We start from the raw sequence: 17,716 nt of genomic DNA, 5'->3' as shown, positions 1-17,716 counted from the left end.
TTGACATACACTGAGACAACCTTTTGGTTGGTAGTGACGTTTTTTATCAGGTTCTAGCTCAGGGAAAGTGGTGGGAACAATAAGATTGACCTAAATCTACTGTATCTATAAACAGTGAACGGCCACTTTAACCTATACATGATCTTCTTCTGAGAACTGATGTAAAAACTTTAATATTTTACCTTGCCTTCACCTGAAACTGTCTGGGGCCACTTTAAAAATCTTTGGCCTATAATCATGGATATATTATATATAAGTTGAATTAAGATCCCCCCTGGACTGATCCCCCTTTCTAACTTTAAATCTGTAATTTAATCAGAAACAAAAACAGTCTCAAGTGGCGAATATTTGCAACACTGTTTTCTTTGAAACCACAAACTAACCTCTTTTTTTCCATATCGTCCCCTTCAACTGAACACCTCAATTGGTTGAAATGCTTTTGATACACACTTCAGAGAAAATATTTTCTACATTACAACATAAAGTTGACGGCCTTACTCATGTTGCCTTCATGTACCGTCGGTAGAAATCTTATCGTCAACAAACTACCCATAATAACAGCTCTGACATCAGTAGCTTTCTATGTGTCCGATTTTTTTTATTCACATCCACGATGATCACGATGAATATAGCCTTACAGTGCAGTTGGAATTTAATTTGCTCTCTTTGACAGTTGTCACCATCATAGTGCATCAATATGGCAAAATTACAAATGTCCTGCGGTCCGCGGAGGCAGCATGTAAACATTTCGTAACCCAGCATGGCCGCTCCGTTGGTCAGGATCTTTTCTAAGGTGAGACTCAGTATTTCTGTTTACGTGCTTTAAGATGCTGCTCTGAATTCAGCATTTCCCCACCGGGTTAGCTCTTTATCATTGATGTTATTAGCCAACAGGCTGCTAACGCTAGCACTAGCATCCCATGAAACCGTGCTAGTTTTGGGTTCCTAGCTAACAACAAAGCAGCGTATCACTGTCAGTAATGTTTCGAATGGCTGAAGACACTAATCCAAGTCTTATTAACATCTTAAAGTGAAGTTAAAAGTATGAATGCATTAGCTGTGTTTGCGTTTTGTTTGTGGAACCTTACACGCTACAAACCCCGTTGTTTAAACAGTGTAGTCGGTGTGTTTGCATATGTGTCATCTGGGTATGTCCTATGTTTTCAGTCTTGCATCAGACTGACCCCCCGACCATGGGGGTCATGCCAGGCTGGATGGAGGGCCAGGTCCACCAGATCTGCCCCGGACGTGGCTTCACACGAAGCGGCCGCGGGGGTCTCCTTCCCTCCCCTGCAGACTTACTCGGAGGAGGAGAACATGATGAGGGAGGCAGGTGAGCTGGAGGAGTGGAGGGGGAAACACGAGCCCTGCTGCTGCTGCTGCTGCTGCTGGAGACCGAAAGTCCTCAGAACCCTAAAAATCTGTCTCTTTTTGTGTCTTGACAGTGAAAAAATATGCCCAAGAGCGCATCGCTCCATTTGTGTCAAAGATGGATGAAAACTCTGTCATGGATGAGGAAGTGATCAAATCTCTCTTTGAACAAGGCGTATGTCATTTACTTATTTGCGTTTTTATCCGAGTTGTCATTACATTTGAGTCGCTGCCTTTCTTTAAATCTATTGAATGACTCGTATGTTGACCTTTTCGCAGCTCATGGGCATCGAGATCGACCCAGAGTACGGTGGCACCGGCTCGACCTTCTTTTCCTCCATTCTGGTCATCGAGGAGTTGGCGAAGGTGGATCCATCGGTGGCAGTTCTGTGTGACATCCAGAACACGCTGATCAACACCCTCTTCACCCAACTGGGCACCCCAGCTCAGAAAGAGCAGTACCTCAGCCGACTGTCAACTGACACGGTGAGCGGTTAGATCTTTCTTGTTACATAAATCAACTTTCTTTCTTTTGTTTTGGAAATAAGGTGGACCATCAACAATTGTAACAGATCACGTCACAGATTCGGCACATTCTGCATTTCCTGGAAGCTCTCCTGCGCTTCCTCATGTACCTGTGTCGACATGTCCCACAGATCGGAAGCTTCTGCCTTTCCGAAGCAGAGTCGGGGAGTGACGCCTTTTCTCTGAGGACAAGTGCTCAGAAACACAAGGACTATTACATCATCAACGGATCCAAGATGTGGATCAGTAATGCAGAGCACGCAGGTGTTTTCCTGGTGATGGCCAATGTGGACTTCTCTGCTGTGAGTAACTGCCCATCGTTGTTTTTGCTGTCGTTGTTTACTGCAGCTCATAAATTACAACACTTTGTGCAATAGAGAGTAATTACTTATAAGGATGCAATTTATGGTAAATTATTTATTGAATTATCTAAAGATTTGACTATAAATTGTCAGAAAAGAGTGGAATATGCGAAATGTAATTGCTTAAAATCTTCTCATATCTTAATTGGTGGAATCAGTGATCCAAACCCCAAATATTTTTCGTTTATAATGATTATGAAACAAAAGAGTAGATCCTCCTATTGGATAACCTGGGGTCAAATATTGTGTGGTATTTTTTCTTTAAAAAAGAATTCTTTCCGAACTCGACCAAGTCCGAGAGGAAATTAGACAAACCTTAACCACACTCAACAACAGTCTGTATTTTGTGTCCGAACCTGATGTTTACCCTGATAACAGGCACGCGCAGTACAAACAAGTCAGTGCCTACACACAAGCTTATTGGTCAAACTGATTTAATAAGCCAATTGAACATCTGAAGAATGTCATCACAAACAACAGAATCACACAGATCTATAACTCAAGTTAAACATAATGCTTCAATAGTTAGTATTTATCCAAGGCACATGTCATATTGAAATATTGAAAAATTACATATTTTAGATTTTTATTTTATTGACTAGGAAGCTGTCTAAAACTTCCCAGAGATGTGCGCTCCTGTGATTACAAATATATCATCATTGTTATTTTCTCGTGATGGACAGGGATACAAAGGCATCACCTGCTTCATCGTGGATCGGGACACCGAGGGGCTCGAGATCTGCAAAAAGGAGAACAAGCTCGGCCTGCGTGCGTCCTCCACCTGCCCGCTCAACTTTGACAATCTCAAGGTACAAGCAAACACGTTGTGCATAAACCAGAGTCATGTGAAAGGAATACACATTTGGACTCTTCCCAACTTCCCTGCTCTTCATTGTAGGTGCCAGAGAAGAACATTTTGGGTCAGATCGGTCACGGGTACAAGTATGCCATCGGCATGTTGAATGAGGGCCGGATTGGGATTGCAAGTCAGGTAGACCATGAGATTGTGTTTATTTGATTTAGTTCAAAACAATCCCAATGTGCTCTACTCAAGATAAGACCTGTTGCATGTTAACTTTGTCTCATTGTGTCTCAGATGCTTGGTCTGGCACAGGGCTGCTTCGACAACACCATTCCTTACACAAGACAGAGGAAGCAGTTCGGAAAACGCATCTTTGACTTCCAGGTGATCGTCTCCTCTCTTTTACCTAACATGTTTATGATCGATCACACTACTCTGCCAGCCGGCGCATTGTTCAGCGAGTGCTCATGGTGTTGTGGAACTCTTTGTGTTCCAGGGCATGCAGCACCAAATTGCGCATGTAGCGACGCAGATCGAGGCCGCGCGGCTGCTGACGTACAACGCTGCTCGTCTGAAGGAAGCTGGGAGACCTTTCATTAAGGAGGCCTGCATGGCTAAATACTTCACTGCAGAGGTGAGCTTTCTGGGTCAAGGACTTTTCACGATCTTGATGTTCTTTTCGACCAGCATTGGATCTTTGAAGCTCATATTACCATGCTCAGTCAGTCCAGCTTCTTTCAACTGAGATGTATTGCCAGAATCAAACCTGTACTATCTGCCAAAAACAAGGAATTATTTTAGAAATTATTATAATTACATACAGGGCCCTCCATGAACTTGGTCCTGACTATCTAGAGGAACTAAACTAGATTTGCTCAATCTATGGCTTGTTTTATAACTGTTACTGTGTTACATGTTTTATGCATTCTACAGTATGAGGTGTCGTTATCCTGTCCAGGAAAGTCTCTTATATTTTAAATTTTCGGTCTGAAGCATCCATTTTATTTTCCACAGCTTGCAACACAAACCACGTCGAAGTGCATTGAATGGATGGGAGGGGTCGGCTTCACAAAAGACTATCCCATAGAGAAATACTACAGAGACTGTAAAATTGGTGAGTATAACTGGACCAATAACCTCTGGATCACTGTTGACATGTGTTTCCAGACTGTTTGTGAAGCAGAGTTGAGTTGTGTAACTGCCACTAAAGCCACAAGGTGGAAAGAACACAAATCACGAGGGCTGCGGGAGGGTCAAGTGTAACTGCCTCTGATTGGACCAGGGTGAGGTGGAGAAGGAGGCAGTGGCTGTAACGGGACTCTGTAGGAATTCCCCCTCTCAGAGTGTCGTTATACAAACACGGTGCCAAAGAAACTGCCAGGGCAACATGTCGTTTTTCCTCTCATCACTTCCACGTTGGTTTCCTCGTTCTTCAGCTGGAGCTCCGGCAGAGTGATCTGCGTAAAAACCCCACTCACCCCAACCCCGAATCCTAACCCTAACCCTTAGTCATGATAGTGAAGCTATAGGGTAGTTCTTTGTGCAGGGGGGATGTAACTTAACTTTTTCTGCAGGGATTTTATTCTAATACTTTGTTCTGTGCTCATTTCCTAGGCACCATTTATGAGGGCACGACGAATGTTCAGCTTTCCAGTATAGCCAAGTTCATCGATAAGGAGTACGACTACTAGACACTTCCAACGGGAACCTGATCGATTGCACTCTGCTGTGTTACACTCCATATCATAAAGTATTCTTACAATTTCAACTTGTACACTTGTAAAGTAGTTCCCACTACCGCTGTTGCTGATTAATAAATAGTTATATTTCCCATGCTTTGGGGTTGAAGTTTTATTGTTCCGTTTGCCTTCTATTGTCACTTCTTCATTTTGAAACATGACAGCATTCTTCAATTGTACATCTCTTTGTCCTCATTTGTTCTTCTGTTTACTGAGATGTCATTAACAAATAATTTCAAATAACTGTATTTGTGTTCCAATATGAGAATTATTTAAGATATTATTTTAGATCTTAGTTTTAGACGTTTCAGTGCTATCAGGAGGATAGCTATGACTGAAATCAGACGTCAGTATTGTCTTTGCAGGATACTGAATTGTAATGTAACAGTTTCATGCCTTGTAAATCCTGTTAAGTTCTTTGCTGCAAAAATGAGACACGATATCAAATGTTAACAGTGATCTATCAAATCCAATAAATCTTATAATATGCTGTAAATCATCTGTTTCTGGTGTCACTGATGCCCGTTTGAAGAGTATTATTTAGTTCTGCCACTAGATGGAAGCATTCTCCAGAGTGACCACAGAACCCTGAACTGGAGAGGCTCCTCGGTGCAGGAGCAGTAAATTATCATGTCTCATAACAGCCTGTCACCTCTAATGATATTTTATACCAATTTAATTACACCGGTGCTTCAGATGAAAAGAGCCCGCCTGCCTGCCGTAATTGCCTCACTGATAATTTTTCAGGTGAGATTGATCACATTTGGCCTCCGAGTAAGATGAGGACTATTGTTTTACCCCTGGCAGGCAAGTTTTGTTCACATGTATAGGACCATTAACAGCTATTATACATGACCCATTATGTACATGCTACTTACTGTGTATCTGTTAAACAAGAAACAATTACCAACATGAGTTATTCATTAACAAGGATGATAAAAGTCAGATTCATAATGTTGCAATAACAGAGATCAGCAGGAGCCACATTTGGATTACAGAAAGGCAATGAATAAGAACTTCACAAACATCCATTCTTTGTGTGTCTGTTTTATCATCTTTCTTTAATAAAAGAATCCGATTGATCGCAGAGGATTGCATCTGTTAGAATATGAATTTTCCTGATTAAACTGATAAAGCAAATACTGTGAGAAGAAAAGGAAACAATAAACAAAAGACCCATTTCCTACAGTGTATTATTTTGACAGAGAATTCTTCATCCTTCTCATGTTTTATTGATCATCTCACTTCCTGATTCTGCTACTAAATAATGATGAAATGTTTATCTTGATTTTTTGTATGTTGTGGCAGAGAATAACCTAAGATGTGGTGTCTTGATCACAAATAACAAAATATGAAATGTCATCTGATTACAACTGTATTCAAATAGATTAGGCTTTGTTATTTGATAGAATTGTGTGGAAATATATATTTAGATGTAAACCTCTACTTCTAAATGATTCCAGTGTTTTCCCATCACTCTGAGGGGAATGTCAGCTCGGACAGACAGATATTCTAGAATATATTTAATAGCATCAGGTCCGTGTTTGCTGACAAAGCAGTGAAGTGGAAACAGGGGCCTGTGTTAGCATCACTGATTGAGTGTGTCCTCCGTTTTCCCCTCTGACCCACTCCGACTTGTTCTGTGTGTGGAACGAGCCCCGGTTTAATGAACATAATCTGTTGAAAACACAGCTATCCTCCCTTTCACTTGGAGCTGGCAAACGCAGCTCAAGCAGCCTCTTTCTCCGCCCCCATCTTTAACACAGCCATGAGACCTCTAATTATGCAGGGATTCAAGTAGCTTTCCACAAAACCCAGTGTTGTCCTTTAGAGCTGGAGAGCTGCTCCACGAGCTGAAAGGACAGGCTGCATGTTTGCAGGTTGAGCAAATTCAATTTGTGTGATTAGCTCCACTGCATCTGCTTCAGGTTCGGTCTAAATCAAAAGTGCTGAATTCACTCTGGGTTCGTTTTCTATATTTCCGAGGCAACTTTCACCTCAAATTATCCTAAATAGGTGCATTTATATCACTGCATTGGCAGATATAACTTCTGTGTTAGATGCTGTTTTTTTTTTTATCAGTGACAGATTTAGATTAAAGAGAATCTTATACACTCTGCATGTTGCATTCTCAATATATTATTGCACGTTATCTCAATCTGAAAGCAGAAACAATACAGAGGAGGCCCACTGCTAATTTTCTACTAAATTATCATCTAATCTGATCACATACAATCTGCTGCAGCCAAACACCAGCCAGTGTTGTTATAATCTGTGGCAGAGACAAGACTTGCTGTTTCATTGCATTACACCACCTGCTGCCTCTGTGCGTCTGCAGCCTTTTGTGCCAAAGCTGATTTGAAAAGCCTTTATCACAATGGTATAAACATTCAATTTGATGTCCGCCCGTAGCACTTCCTGCCTAATAAAATTACACCGAAGTCAATGAGCTCCGGTGCAGGTGAAGTGCACGGTGCATATTGGTTTCCCGTTGCACAGAGGTGGAACAGAGGGATGCTGGAACTCTGAAGCAGATGGATCAGGTTGAGATATGTATCGACAAATTGTGTCAGCAAATTGTGTCTTTGAATAGAAACATAAGACTTGTTAAGTTGGATGTTGCTTATTTTTTATTTGTCTTTTGTATATTTTGGTGGCTTTCGTGATGCTTAAAATCTATGCGTAATTTGCGTAATAATTGTGCCAAGGCCAAGTTAAAGTGTGAAGATCCCCGTGCCATTGATTGAATTTACTGGCCGGCGATTGTGCTGCACCTCCCTTAAAATATTGAGACATTTTCCTCTTCCCTCTAATTGGATGATAAGTGTGCGCCTTCACTGTTGAGCCCGGAGCCAAAACGCTTGCGCGCGGCCTTTCTCTTCTGAGTCTATTCTCGTCACAGCCCCCTGAGGTGTCATCTCAAATCCCATTTGCTATTTTACCTGTCCAATAGCAGAGACCGAGCGCGTTTTAACTTGGTAGGCATTTTTTTGATTCCATCATTCCATCCATCCAGCGCATGTTTGACGCACTGATCCCTGCCCTCTCGCTCAGATCATCCTCGGGAGGTGGACGCATGCAGCTCGGTCCGACTTCTACTCTCTCTCTTTCTCTCTTCCTCTCATAAATCATTTTATCCGAGGATATCTTTTTGTCAGGTTTTTCTCCCCCCTGGTAAGTTCTGTTTGATGGTGATCCACATCGGACAGTAAAACGGTGATGGCAGACTCTGATGCGCAGGAGACTCGCCAGCCAGCAAAAGACTCACCCTTCTCCATAAAGAACCTTCTGAACATCGAGGACAAACCCGCGAAGCAGAAGAGCTTCCTGGGCTCGTCCAGAGGAGTGTTTGAGGGCAGCTTCTTCTCCCGGCTCGGCGAATTATCTTTCCCTCGGTTTGAGCTGCCCTCGCCTCAGAGGATTGGACTCTCGGGGCAGTATCTGGACAGAGCGTCTACCTGGTGGTATCCATACACGCTTGGGGCTCATCTGAGGACCGGAGGTGAATATTTTTTACATCTGCATATGAGGATATTGCAGTTTTGTGCTCTGAAAAAACTTGAGTGGTTTTAATGCAAAAGGCCTTTTTTGCACATTTCATTTCATGGAGACTGAATTGTTCTTAGAATAATTATTAATTCTAAGGAGCCATGTCCATAAATCCTTCATTAAAAATCGATATTACAAAACGCATGTTTCTGAATATGCAATTAATTAAATACATGCGGTTGCCACTGTGGGATCATGTTTAAAAACTGATAAAATGTTTGTTTTTTCCTTCAGTGTCTGAGAAGGCAAACCCGAGGGAGGCATCCCAAGCACCGGACAGGCGCTCCCCGGACATCCAGAAAAGTGACCTGCAGGATGTCAAAGAGGAAAGCGCCGACGAGGAGGTCACGCTGGACGAGAGCGACGCGGAGGAGCCCAAGAGAGAGCTAGACCCGGAGGACGACTGGAGGAAAAAGACGGACGAGCTGGACGCTGACCAGAAGCCGTGTCGGAAGAAGAAGACTCGCACAGTGTTCTCCCGGAGCCAGGTGTTCCAGCTGGAGTCCACCTTCGACATCAAGCGTTACCTGAGCAGCTCGGAGCGCGCGGGCCTGGCCGCGTCCCTACACCTGACGGAGACGCAGGTGAAGATCTGGTTCCAGAACCGGAGGAATAAATGGAAGAGGCAGCTGGCCGCGGAGCTGGAGGCGGCCAACCTGAGCCATGCGGCGGCGCAAAGGATTGTGCGGGTTCCCATACTGTACCACGAGCACGGGGGCCCGGACTCGACCGGGGGCCCTTCTGCAAACTCACCGGGAAACCAGTCGCTTCTGGCTTTTCCCCACCACATGTACTATTCCCACCCAGTGCCACTGTTGAGGCCTGTTTAACACTGACTGCGTCCATTCAGCTGTAAATATGTTTTTAAACGAGAGTGAGTTTCAGCAACAAAATTAAAAACATTTTGTATATTTTGTAGATTAATCAGACACCATGTTAGTCCATATTATTATTATTATTACTATTATTATCATTATTATTATTATTATTATTATTATTATTATTATTATTATTATTACTATTATTATTTGTCCTTTATCCTGCTGAAGTGTAAGCAAGACACAAAATACCTATTACAGCCCCCACTCAAAAGTTATAATTATTATTCTTGATATTATTGTAGGTGAAATCATTACGGTTCTTAAAGTGGTTGCTGTTCCCTTAGGGAAAAAAAGAACTTGCTTTAAACAGGGTTTACTGTCCATATGTATTTTACAGAGATTTGTGTCAGTGTTTGTACAAAACATGTGGAATTTAATATTTTGGCATTTTCCAACATTGTGCAATATTTCTGGCTTCATATTAGACTACCTATAGTTACACTTCTGCAGGAAAAACAAATTAAATTTTCTCTTTGTCATGTAATAGTGAGGACAATCATGTGATCCTTGACAAAATAACCAGAAAAGCTGCAGGAGATGTCATTGTTTTTAAGGATGCAATGTTTTGCTGGTGATTTTAAAGCCATGAAAGAGACAAAAATACCAATGTTTTTTTTGTGTGTGTTTTTCCTTTGATATTGTTATTGAAATCCTGTATATTTTATGGTCTTACACTCAGTCAAGATTTCCTTCCAAAAAGAAATATGTTCAAGAGTGATGTACATGAGGGAAAAGAAAAGATTGTTGGTTTAATCATGTTGTTAAAATCTTGGTTTTCAAACCTTTGTGAGTACGGAGGGATGTGTTATTCATCAAATGTCTATTTTTCAAATATCTAAGGCACCGAGCAGGTATTGGAGAGATAAAAAAAAAAAAAACATCAAAACTTAAATAGTGTTGAAGTTAAATAATGATGGTCAGTTTTTTTTCATTTGATGACTTGAGAATTGTGTCATTCAATTACATTCAATGTCAAAGACCATTTGAGAATTGTGTTTCTTCATCGGAGAATATTTTATTCAGACACAAACATGAGCTCATGCAGTATTGATCTGCTGCATATACAGACATATATCCTTTCTTTAATAATCAATAAAAACGCTAAACAATAGGCAGTGATTATTAAAACATATAGGCTGTAGATGAAAGTTGTTACATGGGAATAAAAAAGCAAAGAATACATTTCAAAGCAAATTTTTCATGAATCCAATCATATTGGGCATTTATTCTTCTTTTGCATCTGAGAAGAGGACTCACTTTTCACTCGCGGGTTTTAAAAAGTAAATACATTTTCATTTTTATTATTATTACATGACCTGCTGGCCTATATAGGAAATTATTTTTATTAAACTAGACCTTTTGGGTCAAACTCAATTCACACAGAAACAGAAAAAGAAAGAAGTTTATCTTACATCAACTTACATACGTGTTAACATGGAAAGACAAAAGCTGTGTGTAGATTATTGTGTCTCATTTAAAAATTAAAAATCTCCTACTTTACTATGGCCTTTAAATTATAGTTTTTTATTATATTATATTGTATTAATGAAATATAGAATAACATAAAACAAATGTGTTACTGAGAGGTGGAGAGACAAATAGAGACAGCGAGCAGTCCTATGTCACGTGATATGTGCTGAGACAACGGAAGTAAACGTCGGTGTTCGACCGGCCAATCACATCGCAGGCGGGAATTCAACCGTTCATTCCAACCAATCAGCCTCCTCTGTCTGCAGAACTCAGCACTGCTAGGAGGGGAGTTAGCTTAGCGCAGACACATTTAGCCGTTCGGCCTTTTCCCACCTTATTTATATGATTATATTACCGTAAACCAGCGCGGAATAAACAGGCGCAGTTAACACAGCATCGTTTTCGTCTGGAAGACTCCGAACTGACACGGTAAGTGAAATAAAACGCCTCATTTCAGCGTATGTAGCCCGCGTTGTCGTCACTGTTAGCAAACACGGCTAACAACAGGCGTGGGCTTGGTGTAATTGCTGGATGATGTGGAGCGGTTCGCGGTGATTAGGAATAAAAGCAAACGCGAGACACGCTGCGAATCAAACTTCACCTTCCATCGATCTTCAGTAACAGATCGTGTTTTTTTAGGGAGCTCACATGGCGCATGCATAGCTCTCGGTTGCGCTTGTTAGCTAAACTCGTAGCCAATGTAAGCGGGCGCGGCTAATAACAAGCAGGACACACATTGATCCTCACGTCAGACGGTGGAAGAGGCTCCCTCCAGGGAGTTCAGCGAGAAGACGAGCTTAGATCACTGAGGCATATCCAGTCATATCGACAAGGACCTGTTTGTTTGATATTGGTCAACAATGTGAGGAGCTCTGGCGTCAAATGTCACTAAACAACAAGATGCCTGTTAATACTAAAGCATGCTATTTTAAAATATCACGTTTCAGAGTTATTACGTTTGATATTTAGAACCAAACAACACATCAGTGGATCATAATGAAATTATCTATAAAGTCCATCAAATAAATAAAAAAATTGTAAAGCTTTAAACATATAATGCTATAATAACAATGATAAAGTCTATATACTTGTTTGAATCAACATAAATATACGGAGAGCGACAGATGCATAGCGGTTTGACTCCATGGTAGTTTTTAAAGCATCAGTTTGTGGCGTTAAACTGTGTTTTAAAGTTAAGTTTATACCTTCTATATTGTCCATTAGTCTTGATTGTTATCTTTCCCTTCTTGAAGATGACGGGCTCCAATGAGTACAAACTGAACCAGGGACCAGAGGACACCATCTCTGCCGTCAAGTTCAGTCCCAGCACAACTCAGTTCCTGCTTGTGTCCTCGTGGGACTGCACGGTCCGTCTCTTCGATGTCGGCGCCAACACCATGCGGATGAAGTACCAGCACACAGCTCCAGTTCTTGACTGTGCTTTTTATGTAGGTCACAGATGTTTGTACATATGGTCTTTGTTGTCTCGTCAAAGCTTTTGTCTGATATATCCAGATAACAATCACCTTTTAACTTGCAGGACCCAACACATTCCTGGAGTGGAGGATTAGATGCACAGTTAAAAACTCATGATTTGAACACAGACCAAGGTACGTTACAAACCGGTTAAGTAGCAATAAAAGCTTTCAGGCAGTATCACAACTCCTCACATCCAAGAGTGTAATGTGCTGAATTTTTTCATTCTATTGACTGCCACAATATTCTCTTTAAACAGATACAATAGTTGGAGCACACGATGCTCCAATCCGTTGTGTGGAGTACTGCCCAGAGGTTAATGTCATGGTAACGGGTAGCTGGGACAGATCGGTTCGGCTGTGGGACCCGAGGACGCCCTGCAACGCTGGCACCTTTGTTCAGCCTGAGAAGGTAGAGCACAAGGGGCATGCAATTGTCCTTTTAAAGATATTAATAAGATGAGCATGTTGGGTCAGAAACACTTAGATTTAGTTGTTATAGTACAGTCACTCAAGGATGGCAAGATTTAACAATTTAGTTTACGTATAATTGTTAGTTCCTTGCCGAGTTGATTGTTATTTATAAAATAAAAATATTTTGTTCAAAAAGTACTTGCATTTGACCTGATGTTGATGATACATCATGATAATATTGATGATAAATATGAGTTTATTGTGAACACTTTACACTACAGTATGAATGAGAGAAAATGGAAACCTGGTGAAAAAAGTGACATCTCACTGTTACCTTTTTGTGTGTGTATTGCCTGTGTCTTCTCCCTCTTGTCTCATACATGTGATCTTTCTGAAAGGTGTATACGCTTTCTGTGGCCGGAGATAGACTAATTGTCGGCACAGCTGGAAGAAGAGTCCTGGTCTGGGATTTGAGGAACATGGGCTACGTACAGCAAAGAAGAGAGTCCAGTCTTAAGTATCAGACACGCAGCATCAGAGCTTTCCCCAACAAGCAGGTACCTTTCAAATCCCAATCGATTATAGTTTACACAGTACTAATAAATCTTGCAGTGAACTGTTGATGGGTAATTTACACATTACAGAGTATAATGTTACCAAACAGATTCCTGTGTTAATGGGAAGAAGTGGAATGGTAACTTGGTATTTTGTGTCTTGGCTGCAGGGCTATGTCTTGAGTTCAATCGAGGGACGTGTAGCTGTGGAGTATCTGGACCCGAGTCAGGAGGTTCAGAAGAAGAAATACGCCTTCAAATGCCACAGGCTGAAGGAGGATGGAATTGAGCACGTTTATCCCGTCAATGCAATCTCATTTCATAGTGTTCACAACACCTTTGCCACAGGTACGACTCGCTCATTAGTAGCTACTTCATAAAAACAATGTTTTTGTTTCTGTAATGGGATAATTTGTTTTTGCAACGCTGAGAGATGTACCTGTAACCTTCAGCATTAAGCTGCCAAGGTCACACGTGGAGCAAGCTGTCATTATAGATCCATATCTCAACACATTCTAAATCCTTTGAGCTTGACCTTGGGTCTCCCCTTCGACCAGGTGGCTCGGACGGATTTGTGAACATCTGGGACCCATTCAACAAGAAGCGCCTGTGCCAGTTCCACCGGTACCCGACCAGTATCGCCTCCCTTGCCTTCAGTAACGACGGCACCATGCTCGCCATCGCCTCCTCCTACATGCAAGAAAAGGGTGACATCAGTCACCCGGAGGATGCCATCTTCATCCGCCAGGTCACAGATGCTGAGACGAAGCCCAAGTGAGTCTTCCTCATCCCGCGGGTGTGTACTCCTGCATAATGTGGCACCTTGCCTCTCACTGAATCTATGAGCAGCTGTATTTACAGGGAGCACGTCCACCTGTAGCATATGCCGATCTTTATCTCAGCTCGTCTACTTTTCAATATCCGACAGTTGAAAGATGCACAGATCAGAGCTTGAAAAATCCTCCTGTGAGTCTTTGTATCTGTGCTGTCATAACAGACACATGGAAACCTTCTGCTGTACAAAGTGATGCAGTACATTATAATGGTGAATAAAGTGGCAGGATTACAGTGTTAAATTGAAGGTCACATTGATTAAATTGTTAAGTCTATAAAATGACAAGATAGCAGGAGATGTTTTCAGAAAGCTTTGCTTTGTCCAACCAGCAGCTTAAAGCCGAATGATCATATGTTTATTATCACACGGAACAGAGAAACCAACAGGTTGTTATATTTGAGAAACCGTGATAGGGAATTTTTTCTGAACTGCATTAAAGAGTCCATCCAGTAAATCACAGGACATTTAACTTAAACATTCACAACATTTAGGTGCAACTGTCTATTTGTTGTTTAATGATTTCCCTTCAGAAAGATTCTCCGACCGGTTGCTAAGAATATTTTTGTGAAAAAGAGGACATTGACCTTCCATGTGCCAATAATGTCTGTATTTCCAGATCTTTGTGCCACTATGTTTGCCATTTGTGGCAGTTGAGGGCGTTCACACACTCTCTGGCTTCAGTTCAGCTTTTTATACAGGCTGGTTTTCCCTTTATTTTCGTTTATCTGCCCTCCATCATCATTAAAGGGTTAGGGTTAGTATAGCTCTCTCCACATTAGTCAATTAGACTGAATGGATGTCAAACCTCAGACCTACATATAGTTTTGAATGTAGCACAAACTGCTGCAGATATGACTCAAGTTGATTGAATCTCTTCTTTTCTACTTTACAGGTCAACCTAAGTCCACCTTGCAACAGTTCCCACTGCGTGTGTTTGGGTTATCTGCTGGTATCCAGTGTACCATTATCAAAATGTCTCCTGTCATTTCTTTCTGTTCCATACAGTTGATATTTCTTGTAACTGTTGTCTGTTAAAATCTTTTCTGTTCTGGCTCTTGTTATATAGTTCTCTTTTTTTCATGTATGTTCCAATGACCATGCATTGTTGTCTGATTCAAATACACCTTTTTCTGCTTTTGCATGGTCATCAACACAAACAAATTTTGTGGTCTTTTTTGTTGACTCTTACATTTTTAACACTGAAACTTTTTGAGCTCTGTTTGTATAATAAAACATTGATCAACAGCACAAACGCACTCTGTCACATTTACTTACAGCCAAAAAGAACACCTGAGAGAAATCCCAGGAATGTGTCTGGGCAGAAAAGCTTCTCTTCACAATGTGTTGAGGGAAAGCGATGATCCACTCGTATTGCCGAAGGCTCCACTTGCCCCCAGACAGTGACCCGTGTTGATAGACATCTGAGGTCTGTGGCCTAAACCAGATCCTGCTTTATCACCAGGGGGGAAATATGGAGAAAACCACTAAACTGGATGAACCGGCTGCGTCTGGCAAACTAAAATAAAAATGATTAAGAGGCTCTTTTTTTGGATTTCTCATATTTCTTTGAATGGTGAATTATCCGCTGAGAACCCTTAGTGGTGAATCCACGTTTAAATGGGGCTGAAGCAGAGTGCTGCCAATCCTTTTAGTTTCACTGTACTGTGTTTGGTTTGAACCTGTTGATTGAGAAATCCATTTAGAAATTAAATATATTTTTTAATTTGATCAATATTTAGGGGTAGGGTCATACTTTTCCATCAACAATTGTGAATTTATAAAGTCAAGTTTTCCAAGTTGTTACACTGGCGAGTGTCGAGTGCAGGACAGGCATTTTTTTTTTATACCTCTCAGCAGCCATTGGCCAAAGGGGTTAAGTCTTTCTGGTTGTCGGTCTGTTCTCATGTCCACGTCAGATTCTTGTGAACACGATATCTCATGAACACTGATGACATTTCCACAAATTTGGTCCGAACATTTTTTGTGGTCAAAGGCCAAATTCGCCGAAAGTCAAGGTCACGGTCACATGTTCTTGTGAACTTGATGTATTAGGACAAATTTCCTAATACAAAACATCCAGCACAAACATTAATTTAGACTGATGGTTGACCTGATTAGAATTTGGTCATCAAATCTCCCAAGGTCAAGATCACTGCCACCTCACCAACCCTTTTTGCCTTGTGAAAGTTTTTTTTGAATAATATGCTTTCGAATTTGACACAATGTTCACATCGACTATCGGATTAACTGATTAGAGTTGGGTGGTCAAAGGAGAAGGTCACGTGTTATTTTTGCCAGAGGCGTACAGTTTAAGAGCCAGTAATTCAAAAGTATAGTTTTTTCATGCACTGTTCAGTGATGTGTGTGAATGGCCACGGCGAACACAGCAGTTCCCTGCAAAAGTCTCAAGTGGCGTCTTTTTCCCCTCAGTTCAGATTTTTCAATTGCAACTAATGCAATTTCTGAAGCCCTTCAGCCAAAGCAGCAGAGAAGATATAGATGTCAATTATTCTGTTTAAGAGCTCCAATTTTTTCTAATGGCTCTATCTGCCTCTGCGGTATCCTGGAAACGATTAGTTTGGTTTTGGTTTAAATGATTTAACTAATTCCCATGATTGTCGATAATGAGTCTTGTCTTTGACGTTGGATCGAGGCTGCAGCTTAATATGAAATGGCGTTCATTTCGGGACGCAATTACTGCTCGTGAAACAGACGTCGAATCGGCCAGAGGGGGGTTGTTGTTGGGCCGATGGAGAATTACCTTGTTTCCTGTCATCTTTGGCTTCCGCTAAATTGGAAAATTGAGTTCTTTGAATGTGCATTAAAAGCGCCAAGGTTTTCTCATCTCTGGTGGATAGCTGTTTTATAGAAAAAGGTAATTTAGGAGCAGAGGAGCAATTAGTCTATTTCAGACCTGGAGCTTACAAAGAGGTACACGTGTAGTTGTTTTGTTCAGTACCATAAAGGATTTATTAGTAATTTAGAAGATTGCAGCAGATGCATCTGTTGCCCTGTCTATCAGCATCTTCCTCCAAGCCTGTCTCCACAGAGATCTCTCCTGGTTCTTTTCTTTTTTTCCCGGTCCTGCTGCAAAGGCCCAGTTAACCACATGTGGTCGTGTGACCGGGCTCTGGTTTCCAACCGCTGAAGTGGAGGCTCGTGTGTTCACCGGAGAGGGTCGCGGGTGACCTTCAGCCCGACACCTTATCTCTCAAGACCGGTTTCTTTCTAATATTATATCAAGCCGATGATACCGTCCTTCACGCGCTGCGGAGAAATGAGGAAATCACATGATGATGCATCAGGAAAATATTGACACCACTCCTTGATCTGGCTTTGTCTCCTGTTTCCCCACCACATCACAGACAGGAGAAGCCATCCAATAATTCCATGCAATTCAGTGACTTAATGACCGATCAGCATCTTTGACTTCTTATTTCACACCCAAACATTTTTGAAGCTGTGTTATATCTAACCTCAAGAACACGCATGAAATGATTCAATATTCAATAGAACACTTATAAATAATAAATAATTTCAATGGGCTACATTGCTCAGTAATCAGCTACATTTCCTTTTAAATCAAACCGGACACTGGACGGCTCAGCTGTTTGATTTACTAAAAAACTTGGCAGGTGCATGTTTACATTGAAAAGATTCAGTAGGTTTGGGTTAATGAATATGTAAAATGTTGATGTTGAGTAAAAATATTTCTAAAAGGATTTCTATTTTAGAGATG

The 17,716-nt window shown here is 41.3% G+C and overlaps 3 protein-coding genes across 4 annotated transcripts; all 3 read left to right on the top strand.

Moving 5' to 3' along the window:
• The first annotated feature begins 670 nt into the window (after nt 1–670).
• Nucleotides 671–5,295, top strand: acadsb (acyl-CoA dehydrogenase short/branched chain). The gene is made up of 11 exons (XM_062414054.1): nt 671–793; nt 1,168–1,333; nt 1,446–1,546; nt 1,651–1,857; nt 2,028–2,198; nt 2,942–3,067; nt 3,157–3,249; nt 3,355–3,444; nt 3,557–3,694; nt 4,075–4,174; nt 4,675–5,295. The coding sequence occupies exons 1-11, from the start codon at nt 761–763 to the stop codon at nt 4,749–4,751; spliced, it is 1,302 nt and encodes a 433-aa protein (XP_062270038.1). The 5' UTR covers nt 671–760; the 3' UTR covers nt 4,752–5,295.
• Nucleotides 5,296–7,897: 2,602 nt separating this feature from the next.
• hmx3b (H6 family homeobox 3b) lies at nt 7,898–9,268 on the top strand. The gene is made up of 2 exons (XM_062378581.1): nt 7,898–8,301; nt 8,583–9,268. Exons 1-2 carry the CDS (start codon nt 8,019–8,021, stop codon nt 9,176–9,178), a joined length of 879 nt encoding a protein of 292 aa, XP_062234565.1. The 5' UTR covers nt 7,898–8,018; the 3' UTR covers nt 9,179–9,268.
• Nucleotides 9,269–10,946: 1,678 nt separating this feature from the next.
• Nucleotides 10,947–15,229, top strand: bub3 (BUB3 mitotic checkpoint protein). Of its 2 annotated transcripts, none has more exons than XM_062378729.1 (8): nt 10,947–11,128; nt 11,953–12,147; nt 12,240–12,309; nt 12,435–12,586; nt 12,987–13,145; nt 13,313–13,490; nt 13,700–13,938; nt 14,870–15,229. In XM_062378729.1, the coding sequence occupies exons 2-7, from the start codon at nt 11,953–11,955 to the stop codon at nt 13,918–13,920; spliced, it is 975 nt and encodes a 324-aa protein (XP_062234713.1). In that variant the 5' UTR covers nt 10,947–11,128; the 3' UTR covers nt 13,921–13,938; nt 14,870–15,229. The 2 variants fall into 2 exon arrangements, with proteins under 2 accessions (XP_062234713.1, XP_062234712.1); XM_062378728.1 differs by having other exon boundaries at nt 10,948–11,128; nt 13,700–13,916.
• The last annotated feature ends 2,487 nt before the right edge of the window (nt 15,230–17,716 follow it).

This window comes from Platichthys flesus, chromosome 20, assembly GCF_949316205.1.
Source record: "Platichthys flesus chromosome 20, fPlaFle2.1, whole genome shotgun sequence".
Lineage (NCBI taxonomy): Eukaryota > Metazoa > Chordata > Actinopteri > Pleuronectiformes > Pleuronectidae > Platichthys > Platichthys flesus.
This window is presented reverse-complemented; position numbering and strand designations above follow the sequence as displayed.

Coding starts and splice junctions, on each gene's coding strand:
- acadsb (XM_062414054.1), top strand. CDS start 761: ATGGCCGCTCCGTTGGTCAGGATCTTTTCTAAG. Junction 1,858..2,027: donor GCCGACTGTCAACTGACACG/GTGAGCGGTTAG, acceptor CATGTCCCACAG/ATCGGAAGCTTCTGCCTTTC. Junction 4,175..4,674: donor CTACAGAGACTGTAAAATTG/GTGAGTATAACT, acceptor CTCATTTCCTAG/GCACCATTTATGAGGGCACG.
- bub3 (XM_062378728.1), top strand. CDS start 11,953: ATGACGGGCTCCAATGAGTACAAACTGAACCAGGGACCAGAGGACACC. Junction 12,148..12,239: donor TTCTTGACTGTGCTTTTTAT/GTAGGTCACAGA, acceptor TTTAACTTGCAG/GACCCAACACATTCCTGGAG. Junction 13,146..13,312: donor GAGCTTTCCCCAACAAGCAG/GTACCTTTCAAA, acceptor TCTTGGCTGCAG/GGCTATGTCTTGAGTTCAAT.
- hmx3b (XM_062378581.1), top strand. CDS start 8,019: ATGGCAGACTCTGATGCGCAGGAGACTCGCCAGCCAGCAAAAGACTCA. Junction 8,302..8,582: donor GGCTCATCTGAGGACCGGAG/GTGAATATTTTT, acceptor TTTTTCCTTCAG/TGTCTGAGAAGGCAAACCCG.